The sequence below is a fragment of the Charadrius vociferus genome, unplaced genomic scaffold (assembly GCF_000708025.1).
Source record: "Charadrius vociferus isolate BGI_N301 unplaced genomic scaffold, ASM70802v2 scaffold183, whole genome shotgun sequence".
In the NCBI taxonomy this organism is placed as follows: Eukaryota; Metazoa; Chordata; class Aves; order Charadriiformes; family Charadriidae; genus Charadrius; species Charadrius vociferus.
Genome location: NW_009648250.1, coordinates 3278445 through 3304210, shown reverse-complemented (window position 1 = coordinate 3304210; position 25766 = coordinate 3278445). Strand labels below are relative to the sequence as shown.

General features: G+C 37.8%; 1 protein-coding gene across 2 annotated transcripts in view; it reads left to right on the top strand.

Annotated features, from left to right (window-relative positions):
* SV2C (synaptic vesicle glycoprotein 2C) overlaps positions 1-25766 on the top strand; it is an 86051-nt gene that overhangs the window by 57939 nt on the left and 2346 nt on the right. The window contains exons 4-11 of one of the 2 annotated variants that reach the window (XM_009884250.1): positions 3495-3628; positions 3785-3874; positions 8284-8394; positions 10647-10735; positions 11106-11270; positions 14099-14232; positions 15527-15730; positions 16666-16825. In XM_009884250.1, coding sequence (XP_009882552.1) covers positions 3495-3628; positions 3785-3874; positions 8284-8394; positions 10647-10735; positions 11106-11270; positions 14099-14232; positions 15527-15730; positions 16666-16825 — 1087 coding nt within the window. Of the gene's footprint in view, positions 1-3494; positions 3629-3784; positions 3875-8283; positions 8413-10646; positions 10736-11105; positions 11271-14098; positions 14233-15526; positions 15731-16665; positions 16826-25766 lie in introns of both variants that reach the window. The other variant, XM_009884249.1, reaches the window with a different exon arrangement.

Below are 25766 nucleotides of genomic sequence, written 5' to 3'. Positions count from 1 at the left end.
GAATGCCCTTTTCTCTCCTTTGGAACAAGAACATGTGTATGATATCCTTTTAATTTATTAATATCATGGAGCAGATGAAATACTGTGTTGGGAGGGTAGATTTTGTTGACGTTGAATTCAATATATAAATTGGTGATTAGATATAGATTAACATCTTGTACATGTTGGTTTTGCTCTGCTGCATGCTGCTGTGTGTCTGTAATCAGTAATTGCCATGTCTGTGATTCACTTGGCCTTTTCCAGCAGTCAGTAAAGTGGGAGAGTGGTATTCAGCACAAAGGTTGCTGCAGCAGCTTCAGATTCAGTCATTGCAAGTTTTACGTTGCTCTACAGCACATCATTCCCGAGATGCATTTGGGCCAAGTGTTTTGCAATTCATGAAACATGGGGACTTGCCACTGTTTTCAAGATTAATGACTCTTGAATACAGCATAGCCAGGGAGCATTGGTGAAGTTTAGCTCTAGGTTGCTGTGCAGTGCTCTGAACACAACCTTGTAGAGCTGCTCTGTCTTTGCTATTGTGTCATAAATCAGGGACAGGAGAAGCAAATTGAGTTATAGCCAAGAACACATTTCCATTTGGTTTCAAGACTCACGTACAATAGGAATGAAAGTCACTTAGTGAGCCAAATTCAGAGCTACTCTACTGGCTCCATTTTCCAGATTAGCTCATGACCGAGGAAAATGGGATGTGTTTAATGTAAGAATAAATCTAAACTTGCTCTGCATTTAAAATACATGTTTGTTTTGCTGATCTAATGCTGGTGCTGAAATAGACAGGAGAGCAGTCTCAAGAAAGATGTATTGCAGCTGGCTTTTTTTGTACCATTTGCTTCTTATAATCCTGACATTCACTATTATCATTAATTCAGCAGATACGTTAAATTACAAGATAAATCGCAGCACCTAATACACTACATAGAGAAAAAGGTGGAATAAGAGCAATAAAAAAGGAAATGAACAGTTCACTGGACAAAGTCCTCACATATTTTGAGAAGTAAAACCTATGTTTTGTAGGTTGCCAGGATGACAGCAGGATGAATGGTGCCCTCATTGCTTTTAATTACGTGTAGTATGGTTCACTTATATTAATAAATGATAACTCAAAATAAATTATCACCAGCATTTTCCAGGACTGGCTACAGAGCACAAGATGTTGCTGTTGTTTTATAACGGGTACAAAGCCAAGTTGATTTCATTTACCACAGAAGTGCCCTTTGTGCAGCTCAATCTCATAAAACACAAACCACAGCAGTGAAAGGCGAATTGTCTAAACATGCCAGTGGCTCTGCGCATTTCTGGGACAGTTTCTAATGACTAGAGCCAGTACGTCCTCCACACTGTTCTGAAAGATGAAAAGCCCCATCCTGTGCCGCCTTCTCCATGGCACTAGCGGTTGCACGGCTGCCCAGCAAGTCAGGTCAGCTCACTGCTCTGACCAAAAAATAACTTAACCAAAAGGATATAGTTTTGAGACTTCTGTATCAGATGATGTTGTACTATATTTTAAAATATGTAATGGAAAATGATTCTAATGTGAACACAACACCCAAAACACGGGTATGGTTTCTAATTGCCTCATTAACTCACTGTAAACCTTTCCTTCTTTATTTCCTTCCCTTCCCAACTGAGATGTAAAGTATGCTCGTATTATTTAAGATTTGAAATTCCATAAGATTGAAAGTTGACATTTTCCAAAAATCAGTAAAAAGGAAACTTTAATACATTTTTACGTCCTTTCTTTTGTTTGTATTTTTTAATCTTAAATTTTCATTGCAAGTTCTATTTTGGAATAAAATTTAACATTAAATTTAAGACAACCTCTTTTTATTGGAGGGAACTTTGGAAGGGGAAGGTATGTTTACTTAAAAAAAAGTAAAATTCCAAGACCAGTGCAAACACTGTCCTGGGGTAAAGATGGCAGGGCTAAATAAGGCTGTAGAACAAGCTGGTGTCATTTCAGAAACAGAGAAAGTTTGTAGGAGACCAGAAAAAACAGGCTCCCAAGCCTGCAGATCAAAAGGTTTCACCAAGCTGTTGATAAAGGGCAAAAATAAATCATGGGTTGACTGTATTTTTCACACGGCCGCAGGTAAGTACCGTAATATGAAAGGGGATTTTTTCTCCAAGAATGTATTTATGATCCACAGCATGAGATCTTTACAAACCAAAATATGCTATACATGTAACAGATAAATACCTCATTTGAAGAAGTATTTAATAGACCATTTGGTACCATGCTCTACCAGTTGTTTACTGACATCCAGACAGATTTAATAAACAATTGCTTTTGGCTAGAAAAATCAGTTAGCAAAGAAATATATCAGATTAATCTTGCGTCAGCTCTTTCATTAGCCAGGATTCCATTTTCTTCCTGTAACCTCTTCTGTTCTTTATCATTATTCTTATCTCCCATTCATCATTTGATGTTATCCTTGAAAATTTTACTTGAAAATTTCTGCTGTATTGAAGCCAGACTAAAAGGCCCGGTAGTTACCCAAATAATATTTTCCTCATTCTTAAGAGAAATTCTTAGGTTTCTTACAATTATAGCATTTCAATAGTCCAGTCATAACATACCAAACAATCAGATATTTTATTAAAAAGCTGAACTGCCAGCCCTGCAGTTTCACATACCATTTTTCTAGTATTTCCTTTTGTTTTCTTCTCAGTATATTTTAAGAATGGCTTCTACAGCATGTTATTAGTCAGCACTCAGATGTACTCAGGATCGATTTTTCAGATAAGGAGTTGTTTTCCTGTTGTTCTTTTTCTTATTCTCTTTATACAATCACAAATTCTCTCTCTACTTCAGTGTTAGGGTTGCTATCTCTAATAGAAGTTTGAACACTCACTATTTTGTCCTGTAAGTCTAATTATGGGGCAGGGGGGATGAGTATCAGCTAACTTTTAACGGAATTTAAGGAGTGGTATAGTGCTCTGGAACAAGATGGAAAGAGAAGTTAGGCACTGTAAATGCTTTATGTGTTGCACTGTATTAGATTAGGAGACTCTTATTAAAACTATTGAAATTAACTCTTTGTAGAAAAAGTTAATAACAATAAAGAAGGCTGTAACATTCCAAAAATACATAATCTGAGTGTATATTTTTAATTCTCCCTTCTCCCAGTTTTCATAGAAAACTGTTTCTTTGGATATGTATTTTTATCTATGGTGATGGTGTCCCTGTTTCGTTCACGTAACTACCTTCACACAGATTTTGCTAAGGGACTTGAATTAGGCTTTTTCATCCCTGTGTAAGGACGTCTCCCACCCTGCATGACATGGCCATTTTCCAGCATGACTAGTCACACAGAAGCAGCTGAAATTCATAGTGTAAGATTATTTGTGAAATCATTGATGTCTGTGGAAACAGAAGAGATCAATGAGGCTTCATTTAAATACAAGCATCATTTTGCACCTCCAAGAAGCTTCAGACTCCCATGTGCAATGCTCCTTATTTCTCTACATTTTATGAATTTCTGCTTTCGTAGGATGGAGTTTCAGCATGGGATCTGCCTACCAGTTCCACAGCTGGCGAGTATTTGTGATCGTCTGTGCACTGCCCTGTGTGTCTTCCGTGGTAGCCCTCACCTTTATGCCAGAAAGCCCACGGTTCCTGCTGGAGGTATAATTTTCCAAATAGTTTTTAGATTCCAGTCAAAATTATTTCTGTGTTAACATCATGACCTCTATATAACAGCCATTAAGACTGGTCAGTTACTGTAGTGATTATCTTAATCTCTACCTATGTTTTGTCTAAATGTTTTGATCAAATGTTTAGATTGGAAAACATGATGAAGCTTGGATGATACTCAAGCAAATTCATGACACAAACATGCGAGCTCGTGGTCAGCCTGAGAAAGTCTTCACAGTAAGTATTGGTTTTAAAGCTAATCGCTTAGCACATCAACGGGCTTGCTGACTGGCAAGGTCTGGAGGTCTTAAGCAATCAATATTAATACTCTGCATGACAAAGCCACTCATTAGCACTCTAAATACCTAAATATAAGTACCTATTTCCTACTGCAATTGTTAGGTATACAACAGATTTTAAGATACCAACCTTTGGCTGGCATGTTCTTGAGCATATGAACCCACAGTGTGTTCATTTTCTTGGGTGTACCAAGATACTTAATGGACTCCATCTATTTTTTTTATTAACCTATTTTTATTTATTAAGTTTACTTCAGCCTTAATAATGACAGTAGGAACATAGAAGTCCAAATTAGTTGGCTGTTTTGTCTTTAAAGCTTTTGAAATTACTATTTTTCATTTTTATCAGTTAAAAGAATATATTTTTTAATTAATTTTCACTTCTGTGAAATAGCAATTTCAGACATTTAGTTTTCTCAAAATGTCTTGGAAGCTCAACTGCATCTTGTTTACTTGCAGGTCTAATGACAAGGCTGTATTCTAAGTATTGATGGGTTGTTTCTAATTGGAGGAGAAATGGGCATTTCAGATGTGGGACTTTTTTATGGCATCTTCCTTATTTATGAGGAATATACACAACAATTTTTTCTTCCTGGATACAGTAGGACCAAACAGCAGAAGGAATTTTCTTGCTTTGAAATCCAGACTGCCTTTCCAGCTTGTGCTGTGCTGTGGGAGTGCTGGCACTTTGCTCCCTCTCAGAGCCATATGTGGGATGTTTTTCCTCTTCCAGGGGCTTTCTTCTTACTTTAATGCACATAACTCAATTAAGAAATCCTCTTAAAGGTTCTGCATTTGCAGGCAGTCTTGAGGAATGACCATCTGACCATATAAATTTATTCCACTGAGACTTGCAGTTTATTGCCTTGGATGTAGTTTCCGTTGCCTCCATTTAATTTTTTTTTTCCAAAAAGAAGCTCAAGAGCTTCTATATTTAGCCTGAAAGAAGGCTGGTTAGCACATGTATCATATTAAATGCACATTTATTGATACACCGGTGACCTACCCCTAATGCCATCTAGCTTAATATTTTATTTTCTGATTTCATTTACGAGTAAAGGGATTTGCCTAACACCATACAGCCAGGGTGTAATTTCACAATTGGCTCTTGCTGATCTGAGCTGCTTTCAGGCAGAGTATTCCTGCTCCTGGTCGCTGTTTGTTTTTCTTCTGCCAGCATTGATATTCATTGACTGATGCACAGTCACTCATAGCGCAGACTCTGTCCCCCTATGGTGTTGGTTTAGGCATGAGGAAGATAACAGAAATGTGCTGACACAAAAAGTGGGAGGAAGGATCAGCCACAGTCTCACATCAGTTTGACGTAATCATAATCACATCCTAAAGCAGCCATGGAGAAGAAAACAAAGCACATGCTTGTTGTTTCCAATTCTTTTGATCTAATGAGTATTTTTCTCTACGGTTGTTAAAATGTGACACGGCACCATGTTGAACTCAGCACTTTATTGATAGCCAATTTTGTCAATTGGTCAGCTAATTCATAAGGCGTGAATAAGGAAAAACCACCATTTTCTTGGGAATTTCGACAGTTTCTGCCATGAACACTGGGAAAACTCAACTCCAGATATCAAGGAGGTAAAGGATTAGAAATACTGTACTGTATGTCAGGGTTACACATGTAGAGAAGTCCCTGTTTTTAGCTTGCATTAATATGATTAGAAAATGCATCAATGTCTCCTCATTGGCCATTATCAGCACTTAATCTTATAAAACCCAGAAAGCAAAGAATTTATGAATAATTATTTTGGGACATCCTTTTAGTCTCTCTCTCTTTTTTTTTCTTTTTTTATATAAGTTAGTCCTGGATGTTGTGACATTTTGTCTCGGTAATTTATTCACATAGCTCTCCTTAACCCCGTTGCTTCATCTATTCTATGACTTAGGTGTTATAGTTTTCCTCTACTTTGTGTCACTAGTTACACCAGACATACTTTGATAGCATGTTTTCTAACTCGACAGCTGATGTAACTTTTTCTCCATTAGTGCTATAGTTTTAGTGTGCTTTCCTTTTTTATGTTTTCCTAATTATATTGATGTCATCTTTTCCTAGAAGCTTTTTTCACAAGTCATGTTTATTCTTGTTACTCATATTGAGGATTTTATCTTCAGACTTTTAGAACAGAGAAGGCATCAATTGAGGAACAGTTGTTTTAGAGTTAGAAACTCCAAAGTGGATGTATTCTATTTACTGACTGTGGAGGTGGTAGCTCTTAATAATTTTGAAAATCTCTCCTGGGAGCAGTGACACTAACAGAAATGGCAGTAAGTTGATAGTATCTTCTATTATGGGACTACCCAAGTTAAATGCTTATGTACATGACTAATTACCTTCCTGGGTCCTGAAAATATACATTCATTAGATCTGTTCATTTAAATGTTGATGTAAAAAAAGTCTTTGTATCCTTAAAACAAAAATTGTCTCTACTCTTTCATTGCCCTGTATGAAATAATCTTTTTTGTTTTGCAGTTTCCTTTGCAGCATGTCTTGATTTTGCAACATTTCAAACATTGCATATTTCTAGCCACTGCTTTTAAACAGAAGTTCCATTTTCATTAAAATTGGTATTCTTTATTGTTTTTTCTTTCATTCTTCATATACTGACAGTTGCATTTGCATGGTCCAGATGGACCTTTGTCCTGATTCAATAGTACTTTTCTTATGTTAAAGAACCATCAAGGCCAGGGGCTTTTTGTCCCCAGTCACATGCAGTGGTCCTAGGATATATACATGTTTCCCCCAACCTCCACAGCCCCAAACGAGTCAGGTGGCCCAGACGGTGAAAAGGCTGCCTCTGAGCCTTCAAGAGTGGTACTGGTTTATACAGCATGGTTCAAAAAGCATGCCCTTTCTGCCAGGGGGTGTGGCATGTGAGGATGCCTGTATGTATGAGGTTTTAAATTATCTTGGAGGACTCAACTCAGTCTTTTGTATTACATGTTTCATGAAAGCAGTTTAAGAAAAGCTTAAAATCAGTGGAATGATGCAGACAGGATTATTGCTATTGGAAAAACCAAGACATGAAGGGTACAGGCTTTTGATATAGTCATAGTTTAGCAAGACAGTGAGCTGCAATATTTCAGAAATGAATGTGGTTATAGCTAAAACTGCTTAGTGGGCTTTTGTTTGTTCTTGTTCATGGGATGAGGCTGCTGCTGCATCTTAAACAGTGTACATCTGTAAAAGCAGTAGGCTGAAAACTAGGGCTTTATCATCAATACAGCTATTCCCTGATGTCCTCTAATCCACTATGATACATCCGTGGGTGGTGGTGTCCTCATTCTGTTAGGAAGAAACACAAGCTATTGCTAGCTTCAGAAACTGCAGCTAAATACTGAAGACTCAGTCTCTTGCTCTATCTCTCTCTCTGTCTCCTTGTATGTCAGTTCCTTTCTCCATTTTATTTTTTTTTTCTTTCCTTCCATTCTCTATTTGCCTTCTTTATAAATAAACTGTGGATAAATACACAGCCTTTTGTGATATTGCTATGAACCTGGGACCAGAGCGGAAGCCAAAACTAAAACCATGCAATGGTATAAGTTTGTCAGGTCGTGTGTCTGGAAAGACCATATAACACATTTTTGTTCTGCTACGCAGGAGAGTGCAAGTGAAAATGAGCATTGTAGGCGACATCACATTCTCTGTGACTGGTAATTCTGTATTTTTTCCTGATGTCTGTTTAGCTCGTTTCAGTTTAGATGAAGTAGATGACTGCTCGTAACAGCAATAACATGCATGGTTCCAGATCATTTCACCTAACTTTTTCTCTCTTCATTAAAAAGGATAGCTAAAGTCAACATTCAAAAGACAAAGAGAGTTCCCTGTCTAACACTACAGGAAATAAGAAAAAAGAAAAATATTATTCAACTATTAGTTCTTGACATTTCAAATACTTCTATTTTCATTACTGTATCTTTAATCAAAAGACTTTCAACAATGTTGTGATAGCAAGTCAGAAACAACTTGATAGCAAACTCTGGACATGGTTAAATGAGGGTTTAAATAATGTTTTATCCTTTGTGGCACTAGGTATGTACAGCAACACACTAGCAGAACCTGACAGTAACAGCTTGTTTCAGTGAGAGGAAATGGATTTCCTGCATGCTTTGAAAGTAGAGCTTTTCCAATACAGTTGCATCCATAATGAAGTTTGGCATTATAGTGTGCTTCTACTCCTTTATATTTCTAAAGCATTTCTACTGTAGACACAGGTTTAATATCTGCTCATTTTTAGTTTATGGAATTTATTAAAACCTTCCAATACTCCTCGGCAGGCAGTTAATGATTCAAGAAAATGCAAATATTTGCTGTTCTGTTTTTATTTCTAGGTTAACAGAATCAAAACTCCAAAGCAGATCGATGAACTCATAGAAATAGAGAGCGATACAGGAACTTGGTACAGGAGGTGTTTTGTTAGAATTCGTACAGAGCTATACGGTGTAAGTAATGGCACCTCTGTTCATTCTGTAATTACCTTTCTTCTTTTCAATTAGCCTTCAGAAACAGGATGGATTGATTGAGCTCGTGCTGGTGATAGCTGCAATGCTACATTTTCCATGCAACTGGGAGATTCAGGAACCAGCGTAAGGTTCTGATTTCCTGACCCAGAAGGTGAATCACAGAGGTTGGTCCCAACTTCTGAGGAGGAAAACGCTGCATTGGTGCATGCCACACAAGTGGTGGCTTATAGTTTCATAGCCATATTCCCAAGCACCACAATATAATATGCACTGGGAATGCATATCAATATATACCTATGGAAAGAGGTGACACATGATGAGATGAAACATTATCAGCAGGAACTTGAGGCAGCCTCATTACTTCCAAATGATAAAGGTGTGAATAAATTCTGTAAATGAATGTCAGTAAAACCTTTATAAGGCCTCGTATCTGCATGTATTTTTAAGCACATCAAGTATTTTACCAGAAAAACACATTAGAGCTATTTCAGAGAATTTAGTACAAGCTCACTGGGTCTGTGCTCTGTATCTTTTTTGCTTTTTTGCAAAACTAAAATCATTGAACCTCCCAATGAAAATTGAGAAAAATCTCATTAATTAAAATAAAAAAAAAAAAAAAATTAAATGTCAAAAATAGCTTTTCACAGCTGTTAAAAATCTGGTATCTTAAAGCTCTCCAGAGCAATAATGAAGTGTTGTAAACCAAAGTTTGTCACAAATTTGCTTTGCTTGGAAAAAAAGCATTTTCCCTATGAGAAAAAAATAACAATTCAGAAAGTGTCTGCTTCCATAGTTACTTGTCCCAAAATGGTTTAGTTGAATATTGCAATATTATGTTTTGACCTTGTTACTAAGCCATTTTTAAAGGAGCTTGGTTGTCTCACATCCTTGCTATCTCACTGGACTAGTCTCTGGGTCAGAGCACCTTCCTTGTTGCATGATGTGTGCTGAAACCTCCTAGGACAGACTGTCTCTTCTCTTCAAAAGGAGCAAATCATCTTGAGATAAGAGAGAAAGGAGAACACCATTCTCAGTCACTTATACTGTAGCATCTCTGACCTAAGGGTAGTCCCAGCTTTTCCTCATCTTAAAGTACCAGCTTCTAGCTGTGGTAGGTTATGACAAATCAAGCTCTGAGTGCACCCCTGTTGAATTATGTGATATAGTTTGTCTAATATTAAAGCATTGTAGTACTGAGAAGTGAGAACAAACCTTTCTGTCAAGACCTCTGGTTTATTTGAGGCAATGAAATTAAGCTGCTTAGAGGTTAGCAAAGTTTGAGGTGATCAGAGCAATGATGAATTAATGGACACAGTCCACACTGGTGTATAAAAAGTTTGGTATGAGCCGGTAACGTGTCCTTGCAGCACAGAAAGCCAATCATATCTTTGGCTGCATCAAAAGAAGCGTGGCCAGCAGGTCGAAGGAGGTGATTCTGCCCATCTACTCTGCTCTGGTGAGACCCCACCTGGAGTACTATGTCCATCTCTGGAGCCCTCAGTGCAGGAAACACATGGAGCTGTTGGACCAAGTCCAGAGGAGGGTCGCAGAAATGGTCAGAGGGCTGGAGCACCTCTCCTATGAGAACAGGCTGAGAGAGTTGGGGATGTTCAGTCTGGAGAAGAGAAGTTTTCAGGGAGACCTTATTGCAGCCTTTAAATACTTACAGGGGGTTTATAAGAAAGCTGGAGGGAGACTTTTTACCAAGGGCTGTAGTGACAGGAGGTAACAGTTTTAAACTGAAAGAGGATAGATTTAGACTGGACATTAGAAAAATCTTTTTTTCTAAAAATCTAAATCTCACCACTGAGGGTGGTGAGACACTGGAGATGTTGCCAAGGGAAGTTGTGGATGTCCCATCTCTGGAAGCTTTCAACGTCAGATTGGATGGGACTTTGAGCAACCTGATCAAGTGAAAGATGTACCTGCCCATCACGGGGGATTGGACTAGATGATCTCTAAAGTTCGCTTCTATTTCTCTATGAAATTTCTATTACTATTCTATTACTCTATGAAAAGAAGCAGAAAAGTCACAGAACATGCACAACCTGGCAATAGCTAGAGATTAATGTACTTCTAGGAGAAATGCAGATATGGTTAGTATCAAAGACTTGATTTGCTCTCTCTGATGCTCTGAAGAAGGAAGCAAATCAGGATCAAAAAGCTTCTATAATTTAACAAAATTGTTCAAAATCCAATTTATAAGAAATGTATTTCCTAATGATTTACAGATTTGGTTGACATTTATGAGATGCTTCAACTACCCGGTGAAGGATAATACAATCAAACTTACGGCTGTATGGTTCACCCTGTCTTTTGGGTAAGAGTGGCTGAGATCTTAAATGATTTTTGATAGACTTGACAGACAGAAGAATTGTCTGCATGCAAACTTCTGTCTCTATGGTTATACTTTTTGTTCAGAAATGTTTTATTCTGTATCTTTCCACAAAACATTATATTTACCAGTTAGTCTGTTCTTGGTTGCAAGCCTGACTCATCAATAATATCTGCTTCAGAAAACTGGCATCTTCTGATGTCAGCTTCTTTCGATATTTTTATTTTATGGAGGATTTTATTATGATGGGGTAACTGCTCCATCACACAAGCAGCTGGGGGAGCTGCTCGTCCTCACCTCTCATGGATTTCCGAACAAGTGAGATTGGTGGCTGAGCTTTTTCTGTTCTTCACAGCTACTACGGCTTATCTGTCTGGTTTCCCGACGTCATTAAACATCTGCAGTCAGATGAGTATGCGTCCCGAGTGAAACATTTCCGCAATGAGGAGGTTTCCCATTTCGTCTTCAACTTCACACTGGAAAATCAGATTCACAGCAATGGAGAATACATCAATGACAGGTTTAGAGATTTTCTAATACCCCGACTTGGGTGGAATAAACAAATGCATGTTTTAAAACATGTCTTAATAATCTAATGTTTTTCTCCATTAGCTAATGATAGATAGGTTTGTTGGTTTTTAATGAAAATTTACTTCTGTTCTTGATTTCTTATAATGCACGGACCATGGGGAGAAGTGGACCTGTACGTGCCCTGGTGGTTCCTTTGTGAGGATGCAAAGCCAGCTTCCTTGTCATCCTGGAAAACAAACCAAAAAGCCTAAGTTAACAATACTTCCTTTCACAGTGGGATTCAAAGTTTTTCAGACACAACACATGCAGCATATTGTAGGGGACTGGGGAAGGACATACTTTCATCTCTGTTGCCAGTTCTTTTCCTATATCAATGAAAGACGCTTCTGTGAAAACGCTGAACATAGAGAGGTTAGGATCTTGTCGCAGAAAAATAAAAGCTAAATGTTACTGTAAATCAATAAAAAGTATGAACAGCTCTGAAATGTGAAACAACACGTTGGCTATTCCTTTTGTGTTTTTTAACTGAATCCAAATATATTAAGGCTCTATCTGGACTTTACAGATAACTAGATAACTTAGTGGAAAATTAAACACAGCTGTTTTAGGTATCTGGTTTCTGTTAAGAAATATACAGAACAACCATGTGAATGGTCTCCTGGAAGTCATGGTGCTAAGTAGTTATTATTTCCATAGGAAAATATATATCTAAGTGAATAAAATTAATTATTTTAGTAATATGGGGCTTTTAAAATTATTTTTATAAGAAATTGAGTTTTGACACAGTTAAAGGTTTATGCATTGCAGACAAAAAAATAGCAGTTATCTCTTTTTTAAATTAGCCATAGTTTTGCAGGAGGTAGATGTTCTCTGAAAAGAAAAGAACTATTTACTGTCAGCTACTGACAGCACTCTGACAATCGAGATCTTATCAATTTGAACTGAAGATTCTTGTAAAACACTAAATCTAACAGTAATCTACTCTAAAACACTGATTTACTCTTTCAAATGTGTGAGTTTAATAGGTCTCTGACAGTTATTTGAGATTCACAAAACATTTTCCACAGAAGTTTGAACTCATTTGATATTCTTCCTCCACAAATATTTCAATATGCCACTTACCCTCAATTTCAGTGTTTCCTTCATGTTCTTGCTTGACTAGAAGATCCATCAGTACTTGACTTTTTACTTCATTACATTTCTGTTGGGTTTTAATTCAAATCATTGCAACACCAATTTTAATATAGCCACAACATATTTCCTGTCCAAAGGTAAAAAGTGCATCAGAAGAATGTAGGACATGTAGTCTGTTCCAACTGACTAATCAAATTGCTACATTTTCTTTGTTCTCCTCTAGAACTAGGCTACATTTTAAAATGGAAGGTGCTACTTGAAAAATGATAATGAGTTGACACTGAATGCCAGACTGATTTTAATCAGTCTGTCACAAATAAGAAATGATATAGTAACTGAAACTAATGGGCTGAAAACACCATTCTTCTGACCAATACACAAAGAGAATTCATTAGCTAGTCAGTCTTTTCCTGTGATGAAAACAATTAGGTTTTGCTCTCCTTTCTCATAAAGATGTGCTTCCAACAACCTTGCTGGTGAGAGAGTTTAGTTCCTACTGTTTCATATGTGGCAAATTTTGTGTGTTCCTATTCCTACTATTAGTCTTGTAGTAAGAAAAATACTTAGCTAGTCACACTAGGTTTAATCAGAGCAGAGCCAGGTCTTTGTTTGGAAGGCTTTGCCATTTTAACAGTTTTTACTGCCATATAACAATTAAAGTACTGCTTTTCAAACTCTTACCAGTTCAGGTGAAATCTGCCAGCAAAACTGCCCTTTTTTAGCTGTAACTTTTTCCATGCCTTCATGTGAAATAAAGGACATCCCAAAAATAATGATACATTTCTACTTCTTTAATTTTTTTTTGTTAGCATAATGGTGTTATTTGGTAGAATCATACTAAAAAAGGCTTACAGCAGTGTTTTAGTCTAGTAAGATTGAGGTAGAAAGTTACTGCTAGTAATACACTTCGTCACTGAGTTTTTCTATGAACGACTTTAATGACAGTCATGATTAAAGACCTAGGAGTTAAATGAGAGTCAGTAGGAAGGAGAATGTTCACAAATAAGAAAAGCTACTGACAGTTTGTTTATGCCTGTTTTATATAAACAGTAATTACAATTGCATCCAGAGACACAGGAGTAACAAACAAATACCTCCAGTTAGATATCTAGCTGTATAACTGGCATTGTAATTGTGTTCATGTTAAACCATATCGCAAAACCATTTTTTAACACTTAGACCAGTACGTTTTGCATGTGAGCCTGACACAGTGCCTGGTGTGTTGATCTGGAGAAATGAAGGTTCTTAAAAAATTCTTTCTTTCCGGCTTGTTGGTACTAGCAGGTGTTTGTTTCAAGAGACTGAGTTTATGGAGCGTAATCCCCCAATGTCCAACCGTAATGTCAAATTACAACTCGTAGTAATTTTACAAGGCTATTCCATGAATGTCATGACATTGGTTTTGGTTGATGGTTAAGGACAAGTAATAACAGAAACATTATCAAGTAAATTGTATTAGCAGTTGTGGCTGGTAGCTATGGGGAGCTATTTGTCTTATTAATGCTTTTTCTGATCAATAGTATTTTAGAATCAGCTAATCATTAATTACGTCTCCAGAATGCCTTTAAGGAAACATTATTACTGGGGTTGAGATTTTTCAGACCTGTACAGCTTCATCAGCTTGACCTGTTGCTCTTCCTAACCTATGAAGGTAGACTGACAGAAATTAATTGTATTGGGCAGGTTCATTATGATGAAGTTTAAATCAGTAACCTTCGAAGATTCACTTTTTAAGAACTGTGTGTTTGAAGACATTACTTCACTGAACACATACTTCAGGAACTGTACTTTTGTGAATACCACCTTCTACAACACAGGTATTACAAGAAAAAAATCCTGAACATACATTGTTCAGCTGTGTGTTCTCATATTTTGTTTATAAATTCTGGATTTTTAATAAGGCATACAAGAAGTCCTCTTGGAGGGAATAAAAAGCTATAAAAAGCTACAAGCATCTGTAATGTTATAAAAGAAAAGTGAAAGGATTACACCCACGCTAGAGATAGGACAGGCCTAATATTGACTCAGATAATAAATATCTCTTTGATTTTAAACATCTCTAAAGAGATTCAGTCTAGAGACAAGAAAATACATTTACTGCTTTACAGGTAGCTTTAGGTAGCATATTTTTATGTAGACTAAATGGGACTGTTGAAATACTTTGTTCATTGTGTTTGCTGTGGCATGGGAATCAGAGTTCAGGATTCAAACCACCTAATCTGTAATCCTTCCCACTCTCCTAAGTGGTGTAACAAAAATAGGAATGCGTATTTTCACATGTTTAAAAAAGTTCTCTTTTTTTTTTTCATTTCTCTTTTAATAAAACGTAACTGAAAGTAGAACATGGCCAACTAAGCTTGTTGGAAAGATAGGGCGCTTCCTGGAAAGACGGGGCACTTCTTACTCCTTTCCCATAACTCCAGCAATCAGTAATAGTAGTACAGTTAGGTTTTGGAGCAAGGAATGCCCAACTTTCTTTGTGTGGAAGGAAGGTATTCTTGATTCAGGTTTATAAGGCTGACAGGAGGAACAGAAAGAAAGTGGAAGTATAGGGCGGGATCTCCAAAATGTTATTGGAAGAAGAAAGGCCTGAATGGGTTGTGTGTAGTACCTTATCTGTGTTCGAGCTGGAGACCACAAGGCCTTCTCAGAAATAAAAATTAGTTTAATCTGAATTCTTTAGGAACGTTTCATTTCAAAGGAAGTTAAACCAAACTGAGCATGATCACCAGACTCATCTGAAAGGCTGTCTGGTGTGGAAATAGAACATCTGATACTAAGACCAAGTTGTAGAAACTTGCAGATACCCAGTGCTTTTTATGGAAGGCCAGCTGGTGCTGAAAGGCCTTAACCAAATGCAGTCCAAGCAGAGCTGAAATACAGTAATAGAACTTGCCTAATTCCAGGCCTTAGTTGTTCTTTTTCATGAGCTTTGCATATTTTTCTATTAAGATAAAAGGGTATCAAAATTAACAGCAATAACTAGTCCCATTTTACAAAGTAGTGAAAGCTCCAAGTTATTAAAGTTGCCTAAACTTGAAATGTTTTTAATCAAAAGCCGCACATGGAGTGGGCTGTTAGCTGAACTCTTTCTTTTTCTTCTTTCCACAGATCTCGAGCAATATAAATTTGTTGACAGCGAATTGATAAATTGCACATTTTTCCACATCAGAACAGGATGCCAGATTTCTTTCGATGACGACTACAGTGCCTACTGGATTTACTTTGTTAATTTCCTGGGAACTTTGGCAGTGTTACCAGGGAATATTGTGTCTGCTCTTCTGATGGATAGAATTGGACGGTTAACGATGCTAGGTAGGGGCTTCGCTTTAAAACAGGGGCCAACACTAGGGACTAAATGGACCCAATAGGGACTAAAGCTCTCCTGATAAAGTAGCATGTTCACTTTTTAAAGAATTTGATTCAGGGAGATACAAAATGTTCCTTCTGCAAATACTTAATTTTTGCGGCATCACAAGTGCCATTTTAAAAAGCCCACAATTTAGAAACTCTAGGAACAAAGGGTTCTGTAACCAGTTCTGCTATGCCACATTATCAGTCGTTGCTCTTCCAGTCTGATATTACAAGGCCCTTATTTAGGCATTTGGGATTAGATTTTGGAGAGTACTGGCCATTGGCTTGTCTTTGCTCCAGCTGAAAGGAAAGAGAGATGTGCACAGGTAACCCTCAGTTAATGGAGCAGCTCTTCAGAAGACTCAGCAGTCCTTTGCCTGTTATCTATTTTGCTACATAAGATACTTGAAAGAGATCTCCTGTGGCTTACCTGCAATGACAAATCTGTTTTCAGTTTCCTTAAATAACTATGTAGTAGTTCATTGTGTTCATTTTCTCGGAGAATATATCTATACAAATGCAATTCCCACTCGGTGTTTTTATTGCTAGAATATATAAATGAGTTTCATGCAATTGCAGAATATGATGAACAAGGAAGAATGGGGGTAGTTTTCCCCAGGCATCTTGCTTCTGGAGTTCAGAGAGGGTCCCAGATTAATACTTTATGATAAATCTGAAGATTTAAGGAGTTATGTGTTTTTCTTTCTATGAATCCCTTACAACATTTGTTTACCTGACTGATCTCACCAGCAGAGTAGGTCACTTTAGTTTTTAACTCAAATATATGGGTCGGTTATTTAGCTACACTGTGTGTATAGAAACATTAGACAAATAAACAAAGATCATTCTTTAAATACAGTTCCACTTCATGTTCATTTCACCTGTCTCTTACCTAGGTGGCTCCATGGTTCTCTCTGGCATCAGCTGTTTTTTCCTGTGGTTTGGGACCAGTGAATCCATGATGATTGGTATGCTGTGCCTCTACAACGGCCTCACCATCTCAGCATGGAACTCTCTAGATGTCATTACCGTGGAGCTGTATCCTACAGACAGAAGGTATGTGCAGATACACCTCCCCTAACCACACAGACGTTATCTCTATGTACCAGCACAGATGCTAAATAGAAATGGTTACGTATGAGCTTTACAGAGGTAGTGATATTTTGAGTGGGATGAATGAATAGTTTGTCTTATGAATAGCAAGGGGACAAAAGAGATTTTTTTGAGCTATTCAGTATGCATTTCACATCAAATATCTCCTGGTTAGGAAAAGGCCACAAATGTAGTTTCATATGAAAAAAGAAGGTCTAGCTGCTACTCTAATTTAAAACACAGCTAATGAGTAGTATTTCTGAAAATGGTAATGGAATATTTTGTGTTTGCCCTAGTGCAACTGGCTACGAAGGCAGTAGTTGGTACAAAACAGCAATATAGCTGCCTTTGTCTGTTGGCTGTGAAATAGTAGGGATGATAATAAAAATCACTGTCTAGAGCTGAACTTCATCTTCTGGAAGAGATTGTGGGCTTGAACCATGCTGAGCTGTTAATCAGTTTGCTACAAATTTGTATGCAGGGTCACCAGGAGTGTACATACTCAGCATTAAGTGGATGTGAAAATGTCTCAGGCACTGCTTCTGACTCTTCAGAGCTCTTGCAGGAACACTCATGACAATTTTAATGTCCTGCAAGCATTGCTCCTAGATGACATAGGGTGGTTTTTTTTCAGATACAATCTACTTTTTAATGCTGATCTTATGTCACATAATAGACCGAAGGAAGAAAAGTCAAGTGCTATGATGTTGTATGTCAAGTGCAAAAATGTAAAAGCACCATTTTCTTGAATAGACTGAGATATTTCTTCCAGCTCTCCTCCTTAAACAAATTTTATCTAAAATTGCCCAGATTCCTGCCAAGAGACAGTGTGTCCTTTCTCCTGTCACAGTGCTATTCATTATGTCTTTCACTAGAAGTTTCAAATATGGTGAAAAATATTTCCAGTTTATAAATGTGTGATGCTTTGCTGGCAAGTCTAGGTTTTTGGACAGAGGTGTAACTGGCTTTAGTATTGTCCATCAGGAGAGAAAAACTGTAGACTGGCTTCTCTGTTTTCTTTTCATTGGCATTTTAAAAATATATGCTTCTTCACACAAGAAATTGATGTCCATTGTTGTGGTTGTATTGAATAACCATACTAGGCTACTCGTGAATACAAAGCACTAAGCTTTAATATTAAGCGCTACTGGTTTTATGATACCTCAGGAAATTGCTTTTCTGGCAAGAGTTATTCCATCATCCAAATTCTATGATCTAATTCCAATAAATGTCCTTTAGAAATAGCTGTCTTTTTGGTATTCCTGAACGTAGCAGCCACAAATATTTTCTTAAAATGAAGTAAAGAAAAACAATTGGAAAAGCCATTGATGTTAATGGAAACAGAAATAATCATCATTACTAGGAATGATAAAAAGAACGTAACAGATATCTGTTCTAACGCATCTGTATATAAGGCAACTATAGCTAATAGTTGTTTTTAATAGTTTCTGCTAGCTTTGGGATTGTAGCAAATTCTTCCTCCTTTTGCTTTTTTTAAAAGCTTATGTGAAATAATAGCTGTCTAGAACTCCACCTCAGAAATTTACTTGCAGCTGAGCTGTTGGGGTATTTTGCAACAACTCAAACAAAAAGTTGTCACTTTGTATTATCGATCTAAAAAGCCTGATAGGCCAAATCTACCTGTGCCAGGAAAGACATTGCTGATATATACTGTAGATGGCATTTTTTTCCAAAAGTTCTGAAAGTGGTGGAACCATCACTGCCAGATTTTGCCAGTTGGGTTATAAGGAAATGAGCAATTCTAGAAGTTACTTCCTGGATGTGTTATTTTTTTAGACTGGGGCAAAGCTTCTTTATGTTTCATGGAGCTATTGGAAAATTAATATCTGCAGGGACTCAAATAACTTGCTTCCCAAAATTTTTTAGCTGTTTTTTTTCTTTTCTTTTAATCCAGACCAGCTACAGTTTAACAGCCGCCATTACCCACCTCTGATGGTCCCATCTTTCCTTCTAAGACTCCTCTGATCTCCATAGCCTGGCATGACTTGCCACAGTTTGCAAGGAATTTCCAGCTTCTGCAAGTAGCTGTAGGGTTGAACAGCTTTTCCAAGAATATACATTGGGCGAAGCTGCCTGATCCGGTTTTGCATATGGGGTCCTTCATACTTAATATGATGCCCCCTTTCACTTCAAAGCTGCATCCAGTGTGAATCTGGTCCTGAAACTGGCTTGCACTTTCCCCTCAAAAGGCGATCTAGGCACAACAGCTTTGCTCACTCTGTCACTATTTTACTATTCCAATATGCACTTTTGTCTTACTCCGGATCAGTGAAATGACCACAAACCAGCAACAAAGTGCAGCTGGAGGTTGGGTTGGAAGAAAAGTGTGTGGAAGGAGGCCAGTTCACACCACCATGCACAAGAGACCAGGCTGGGCAGCCCCTCCTTTTCCTCCTGCACAACTCCTCCTGGAGACCAGCCAGTTGCCAAACGGTTGGGGCTTTGCCAGTGCAGCATAGTACAAAAGGTGTTTCATAAATCGTACTCCAGGTTATTTAGGGATCATACTGGCTTTTTGCCAGGTAGGGGTGTGGTGAGTAATTTGGAAATGTGCAGTGTATATGATACACAGCACACATTTAAGTTTCCTCTTCATCGGCTGCCTGCAGGGCAGAGTTTAAGTTGCTTCAAAATCTTAACAGATTTGGATTCTGTATGCATTCACACTCATCTACCTATTTACATTTTAATTTACTAATGCCTGAATTTGAGCTAATTAAGTAGCTTGTCCTATATTCTTGATGAGTACTTTCAAATTTTATGCCATTTTACCTTAGCTTTTGCTTGCATGTCCTTCACAAAATCTCAGTTGATTTGCACAACTGCTAAAATAAGAGATGTTATAGGCTGTATAGATTTCAAAGGGTTCTCTGGTAGACAATGAAGCTGTGTAAAAGGATAAAGATATGTTACTAGTGCTAGTCATAGGTAGGTTTCTGTCTTCCAGATGACACACATGGTGGTAATGAATAATCTTTTGTAATTCTTTTTTTTCTTTTTTCACTTTTCAATACACAAATTTTAAAGGACACTCATGATCACTAGCTATAAACTAGCTGATTTCCAGTCCAGCTCCACAATGTAAAGAACTTGTATTAACTCATCTTTTGTCTCATCTTTTCTCTTGTCGTTTGCCCTATCTTCTTAATGGTCTGTGCTATTCTGGACTAGTTAGCAGGTTCTGAAAGTCATGACCCTCTTGAAGGCCCAACCAAACTATTCCATAGCCCTGGAAGCTCTGCTCCAAAGGAGAGTTAAACGTCTTGCAAACCTTTCTGGATGTTACTAGTGTGCTTTCCTACGCTTTCATAAACTTTCCATATTTTCCAAACACTGCTTTGAAATGAGGTGATGTAGAAATTGAGGCACAGAGTAAAAAGATATTGTTAAAAATTACTTAAGGTGTTCAGTTTGACACGTGTGGTACCAACAGTCCCAGTCACTGCGCATTTTAGAAGAGGGAATGGGCTGAAAGTGTAACTTCCACTGCAGCTATAAGTGCTCCGCACTTCAGTGAGACAAACCTGAAGGTGTTAAGCTGAGCACCCAGACAATGTGAAGTGCCTACTTAGTGACCATTTAGTTTGCTTTAAGTGACCCTCTCGAATCAAATTCTGCAGCAGTGCGGGGATGGTATCCTTTTTCCTGACAGCGCTCCTGACACCTTAACCATGAGACTGCTTTCTCATCTTTCAGTCCCCAGCCTTATTCACAGCGCGCCTTCCAACCTCTGCAGTAGATGAGGGAAACCAAGTTTTCTTCACTACATTTATGTTTTAAGCTCAAGCTCTCTTTGTTCTGTGCATTGGCAGAGTGATGCGGAAAAAAAATACTGTGTGATGAGGTAATTATGGCTTGTGTTGTAATGTGTGTGCCCAAGGGGCTTGCAATAACATTGCACAGTTTCCTAGCTCTGCCTGTAATATAAATATGAATGGAAGAGAGTTAAAATTCTCTGACAAAGTAACATTTAGGAGATTGTTATGACTTTAAAAAGCACACTTGACTTTCACATAAATTATAAATATCGTCTTATGAACTAACTTGGGAAGCACTAGCTTTATAGGTCAAGACTCTTGTCAAGGAGTGGATACAACAAACAACCCAAACCTAAACAGAAAGTGGAGTAGAAATAGGTCATCTACCACAGACTAAATCAAGGTCAGATTGCATCAGACAGCCAACAATTCATCAGTTTTACTACAGCTGCCAGACATTTGGGTTTGAATCTTGGCTAGGAATATTTGGAATTCAAGGTGTGTTATAAAATGAAGTTATCTTGTTTTGCTTTCTTTTAATACCTCTGAAATAATTTCTTAAGGGTTTGGCCATAATTAAGAAATGAGTCACCTATCTTCAGTGCCTTATATTTATCTTTTTCTCTTCTTCTTGAGCCCTGAGACTCTGTCCCCAGAGTAATAAAAATTATTCACAGGTTATCTTAAGTCCAGCTTTGTATTGTTGTGGCTGTCAGAAGAGAAGTTTTCTATTCTTTTGAGTCATAACAGCAGTCATCATCTTACAGTAGACTTCCTGACTGCTATTTTCTACTGCCATCCTGTGGATATGGTTCAACTGCATTTTGCTGAAGTTTCATGTTAATGTTTTTAAGGCATGACATGCTGAACCTATGCAATGCCTTGGGCAGTAGTCCAAGGCAGGAAGGCAAAATCCACAGTTTTAATTTCACACTGAGTGCTATAATTGACCAGGCTATGACATGCACCTTTGTACTAATTTTTTAAAAGATCTTAGAATGTTTGGACATGAGAAAATTGTCCATAGCACATTCAGAAACTCTGGTTTAATAGCCTTTGCATATTATCAACACCCACAAAAGTGATATTCAGAGTTTTTTTGTAACTGGCTGCATAGGCTCAGCACTAGATCTGGCAAGAAAGTTGTCAAATATCTGTGCTACACGTTCAGTAGCATTCCACTGCAGGAAAATTAAGTTTTTAGGTGCTCTGATTATCAGCAGTGGAAAAGTGGGCCTGAAGTATTTTATGTAGGAATACAGGCACCTGGTCTAAGAAGGAGCATATGTGGCAACCAGGAAACAAGCTCTTTTAATCTAAAGGCTTGGATAATCCCTCTATTTTTAACTGTTTGGACTCTTGCCATTTCTATGTGGGGCTTGGGTGAAAGGAAGCTAAGCGTTTTTCTTTGTTGCATCTTTCCCAGCAACAGAAGTAAAATGCATTGGGGAAAATCTCTTTTCGCTAACATCCAGCTTTCTCTCAGACCTGACACTTTTATAGTCAGTACTAAAATCTGTACTTTTTTTTTTTCAAGACACTCCCAAATTGGTTCACCAGCATTATCTTATGGATGTGCCTGAAGGATTTAATGACATTCTCTATCTGGATAAGGGATTCTTGCTACTGAACTCCCTTGACCAGTAATAAGGATTGCTCATGGAGCAAAAAAACCCCATTTTTGTGCCGGTGCTTCACCCAGAAACTGATCAACATAACAGAAATTGGTGTATATAGTAATGGTCTTATGCCTTTGGATTTTTTCACTTAATTCATTCATGATGCTGAGATGACACATCACATATCTTTGATCATTTGCAGACTTTCAGTACATTCTAGGACTTTCCTGAAACACTGTAGCAGAAACTGTACTCGTGCTGCAAGAGAAGACTATGATTTTATGTGTACGTGAATTACAGCATATTTATTACCTGGCTATCTTTACTTCCCTAGATTCAGTAGAATTAATTATAAAGGCGTGAATCGATACAGATTTTAGCTGATTTGAATCACAAACACCATTTTAAGAAAGTTGTTTAAAAACCAACAAGTTTGAATTTGCTATCCCTAGAGCTCAAAAGTTGAATTAATGACTTTGTTCTGATGATTTGTAAAGAACAAATACATGTTCAAGTACAGTATTAAAATTGAAGGTTATGAAGGCAGAAGTTTGAACAGTGACAATGCTTTTCAGGCACAGACCGCTACAACATTTTACTTAAGCCTGTAAAAATCTTACTATTCCTGCCAATGATGTGCGTATTTGAGGCAAAAGGATATGCCTGAAAACTACTTAAAGATCAAAAGATTGAACTTCTGCTGCATTATTCATTTTGTATCATCAGGACAGCCAAGGGCAATAAAAATGGGCTTACTTTGTCTTACTCTTCTTTGTTTATAATTTGATAACATTAATGGGATGAGAAAAATAATAACCCCTTGCAATTGGAAAAATTAAATAAGTCCATTTTACAAAGCAGAACTGTTTCTCCAGTGCCAACAAATTACCCTAATTTTGCTCAGATATAAGAGAGATTGTATTACAAAATTACTTTAAACTTCAATAATGTAATCTTGGGTATGTAACTTATAATAGATATAAATCACAGTGGCAGCCCTGAATGTGCTATCTGTAGAGCCCAGCACATGAAAACCAGTGGTCCAAATTGCTCACAAAATTGTATTCAGGCCCCTGTTGTAACTAGTTGATATGAGCAAAAAGCATCTGTGAAACAGCTTACCTTTATAAGGCAGTATAAAACAACGCTGAATATAAGTAAAGCATCCCCATATGTGTTGTGCTATTGCCTTTCCAAAGATTTCCTGCTTGTATCTACCCAAATTTGCTTTAGCTAGATCTATGTATTCTTTGGGGATTTCTGGTATCTCTCTGAATACGCTGAGGCTGTTGATGACTAAGTGTCTATTTTCCCTGTGTGAACAGGTTTTTTCCTGTTACTGTTGTTTGAGGGCAAGTTTGGTTTTACATCAGTACCTGGCAGCTGAAAAAATCATATTTACATGTGCAGACACTGATCACAACCAGTCACCACCATAACTTTAGAAATACTTTCTGTGCATAAACAAGGCCAAAAATAGAACAGTTCTGACTCTTTTCCTCTCTTTCTTCCCCTGACTTCTTCAAAATACCTGCAGCCTGTTATTATCCTACTACACAAACCATGTTTTCCAGGCTGGCTGTGCTATCTTTAACCTCTTCCTACCTGTTTGTGATAAAGTCTGTTTTACCACAGTCTTTCCTCTTCATGCTTCTCCTTCCTATCTGTACTCTTGTTCCCCCAAGAAGATGCATCAATCCGAAGCTCCTTCACTCTCAGGATCTTTCCCCCATCCTGGTCAGCTTCCTCCAGATATTCTTCTGGTGCTCTGCTTAATCTGCCCTTGTAATACAGATGTTTCTGTTGTACAGATTTAATCTTATTCTCATAGGCTTTGAAAGATTAATCCAGTAGGATGGCCGTTTGCTGCTTCCTTCAGTGCATCTCCCACCTCCTCCTTTGGACTGATTCCACCAAAAGTCTTCCTTAAAATGGGCAAATTTTAACTTTCTCATTTCTCCTCCAAGGAAGACATTTTCAAGGAGCTGCTGCAAATGTTTCTTTGTCAGAAAGTTTCACAAGCAACACTTCCAAAATTTCCTTATCTGCTCTCAGCATTGTGCTGTCAGGCAACCCTCACTGGTCTGCGCTGTCAGATGGCAGAGCATGTCACTTTGTAGATGGTTATCTCCAGGATGTTATCTCCAGGATGTGCATGTTTAGCTTTTCTTCGCAATAAGTATTAAGTACTGCAGGTTGAATCAAATTTAGGAAAAAAAAAAAAAAACCCAAACCAAAAAACCAAAAGAAAACAGCAAGTGAGGGCTTTGAACATAGAGGAGGCATATCTGAGTTTCTTCTGCTTGTTTTTCTACAGTGTTTCTCGGTAGTTTCTGCTCTGCCATCAGAATGACCTGTCCCTCCTTAGATGTTGCTGATAATTACTGTCATGCAATATCTGGATGGGTGCCACATTTTGCACAAAGAGGAATTATGATTACTTCAGGCAAAATAAGAATTACTCTGCTAAATCTCAAGTATTTTAAACAGACTGAAACACTGCTGTCAATTGCAAGAGACATATAGCCAAACTAAAAATAAATTTATTATGATTATGAGCACCCAGCAAAAGAATCATAGAATCACAGAATGGTTTAGGTTGGAAAGAACCTTGAAGATCATCGAGTTTCACCCCCCCTGCCATAGGCAGGGACACCTCCCACCAGACCAGGTTGCTCCCTGAGTCCCCTGAGGTGACTGCTTAGTTCTGTGTGTGTGATTCTTGCTGCCTTACTTCAGAGAGAATGCACAATGTAAATGCCTAAAATCTTCTGAGACCAAATAAATTTCACTTCATACATTTTCAGATAGTAACTTCAGGATATTTTGAAATAATCAGAAATTGACCAGGATGTAACTCCAGGCATCCCTCTTTCAGATTTACAAAGAAACTTCATTGCTGCTAGAAACACCTCCTGTGTCTTCATTGACATTATTCAAAATCTGGGAGTGATAAAAATTTTGCTTTCAACTATCCCACAGGGTAATTAAACTATTATTAGATACATTTAATGGCTTCTAGTTGCCAGCATGGTTGAAATATTTTATTAACTTAGTTATCTAGCTAGTTTATATGCTCCCCAAATTATTCTTTGATGTTATTTGAGCATTCAGTTGCTCGTTCAGATCGGGGGAATGCAGAATAAGGCATCCTCCACTTCCTTATCTTTCAGTTTCTTTTGTGCTGAATACAAGCCTGTATTTGTGCTTGGGATTGCCCTGACCCAGATGTAAGACCTTGCACTTGGCCTTCTTGAACTTCATGAGGTTGACATGGACCCACCCCTCCAACCTGTCCAGGTCCCTCTGGATGGCATCCCTCCCCTCCAGTGTGTCTACCTTGCCAAACAGCTTGGTATCATCAGCAAACTTGCTGAGGGTGCACTCGACCCCACTGTCCGTGTTTGCAACAAAGATGTTGAACAGTGCAGGTCCCAGTACCGACCCCTGAGGAACGCCACTCATCACTGCTCTCCACTTGGACATTGAGCCATTGACCGCAACAGT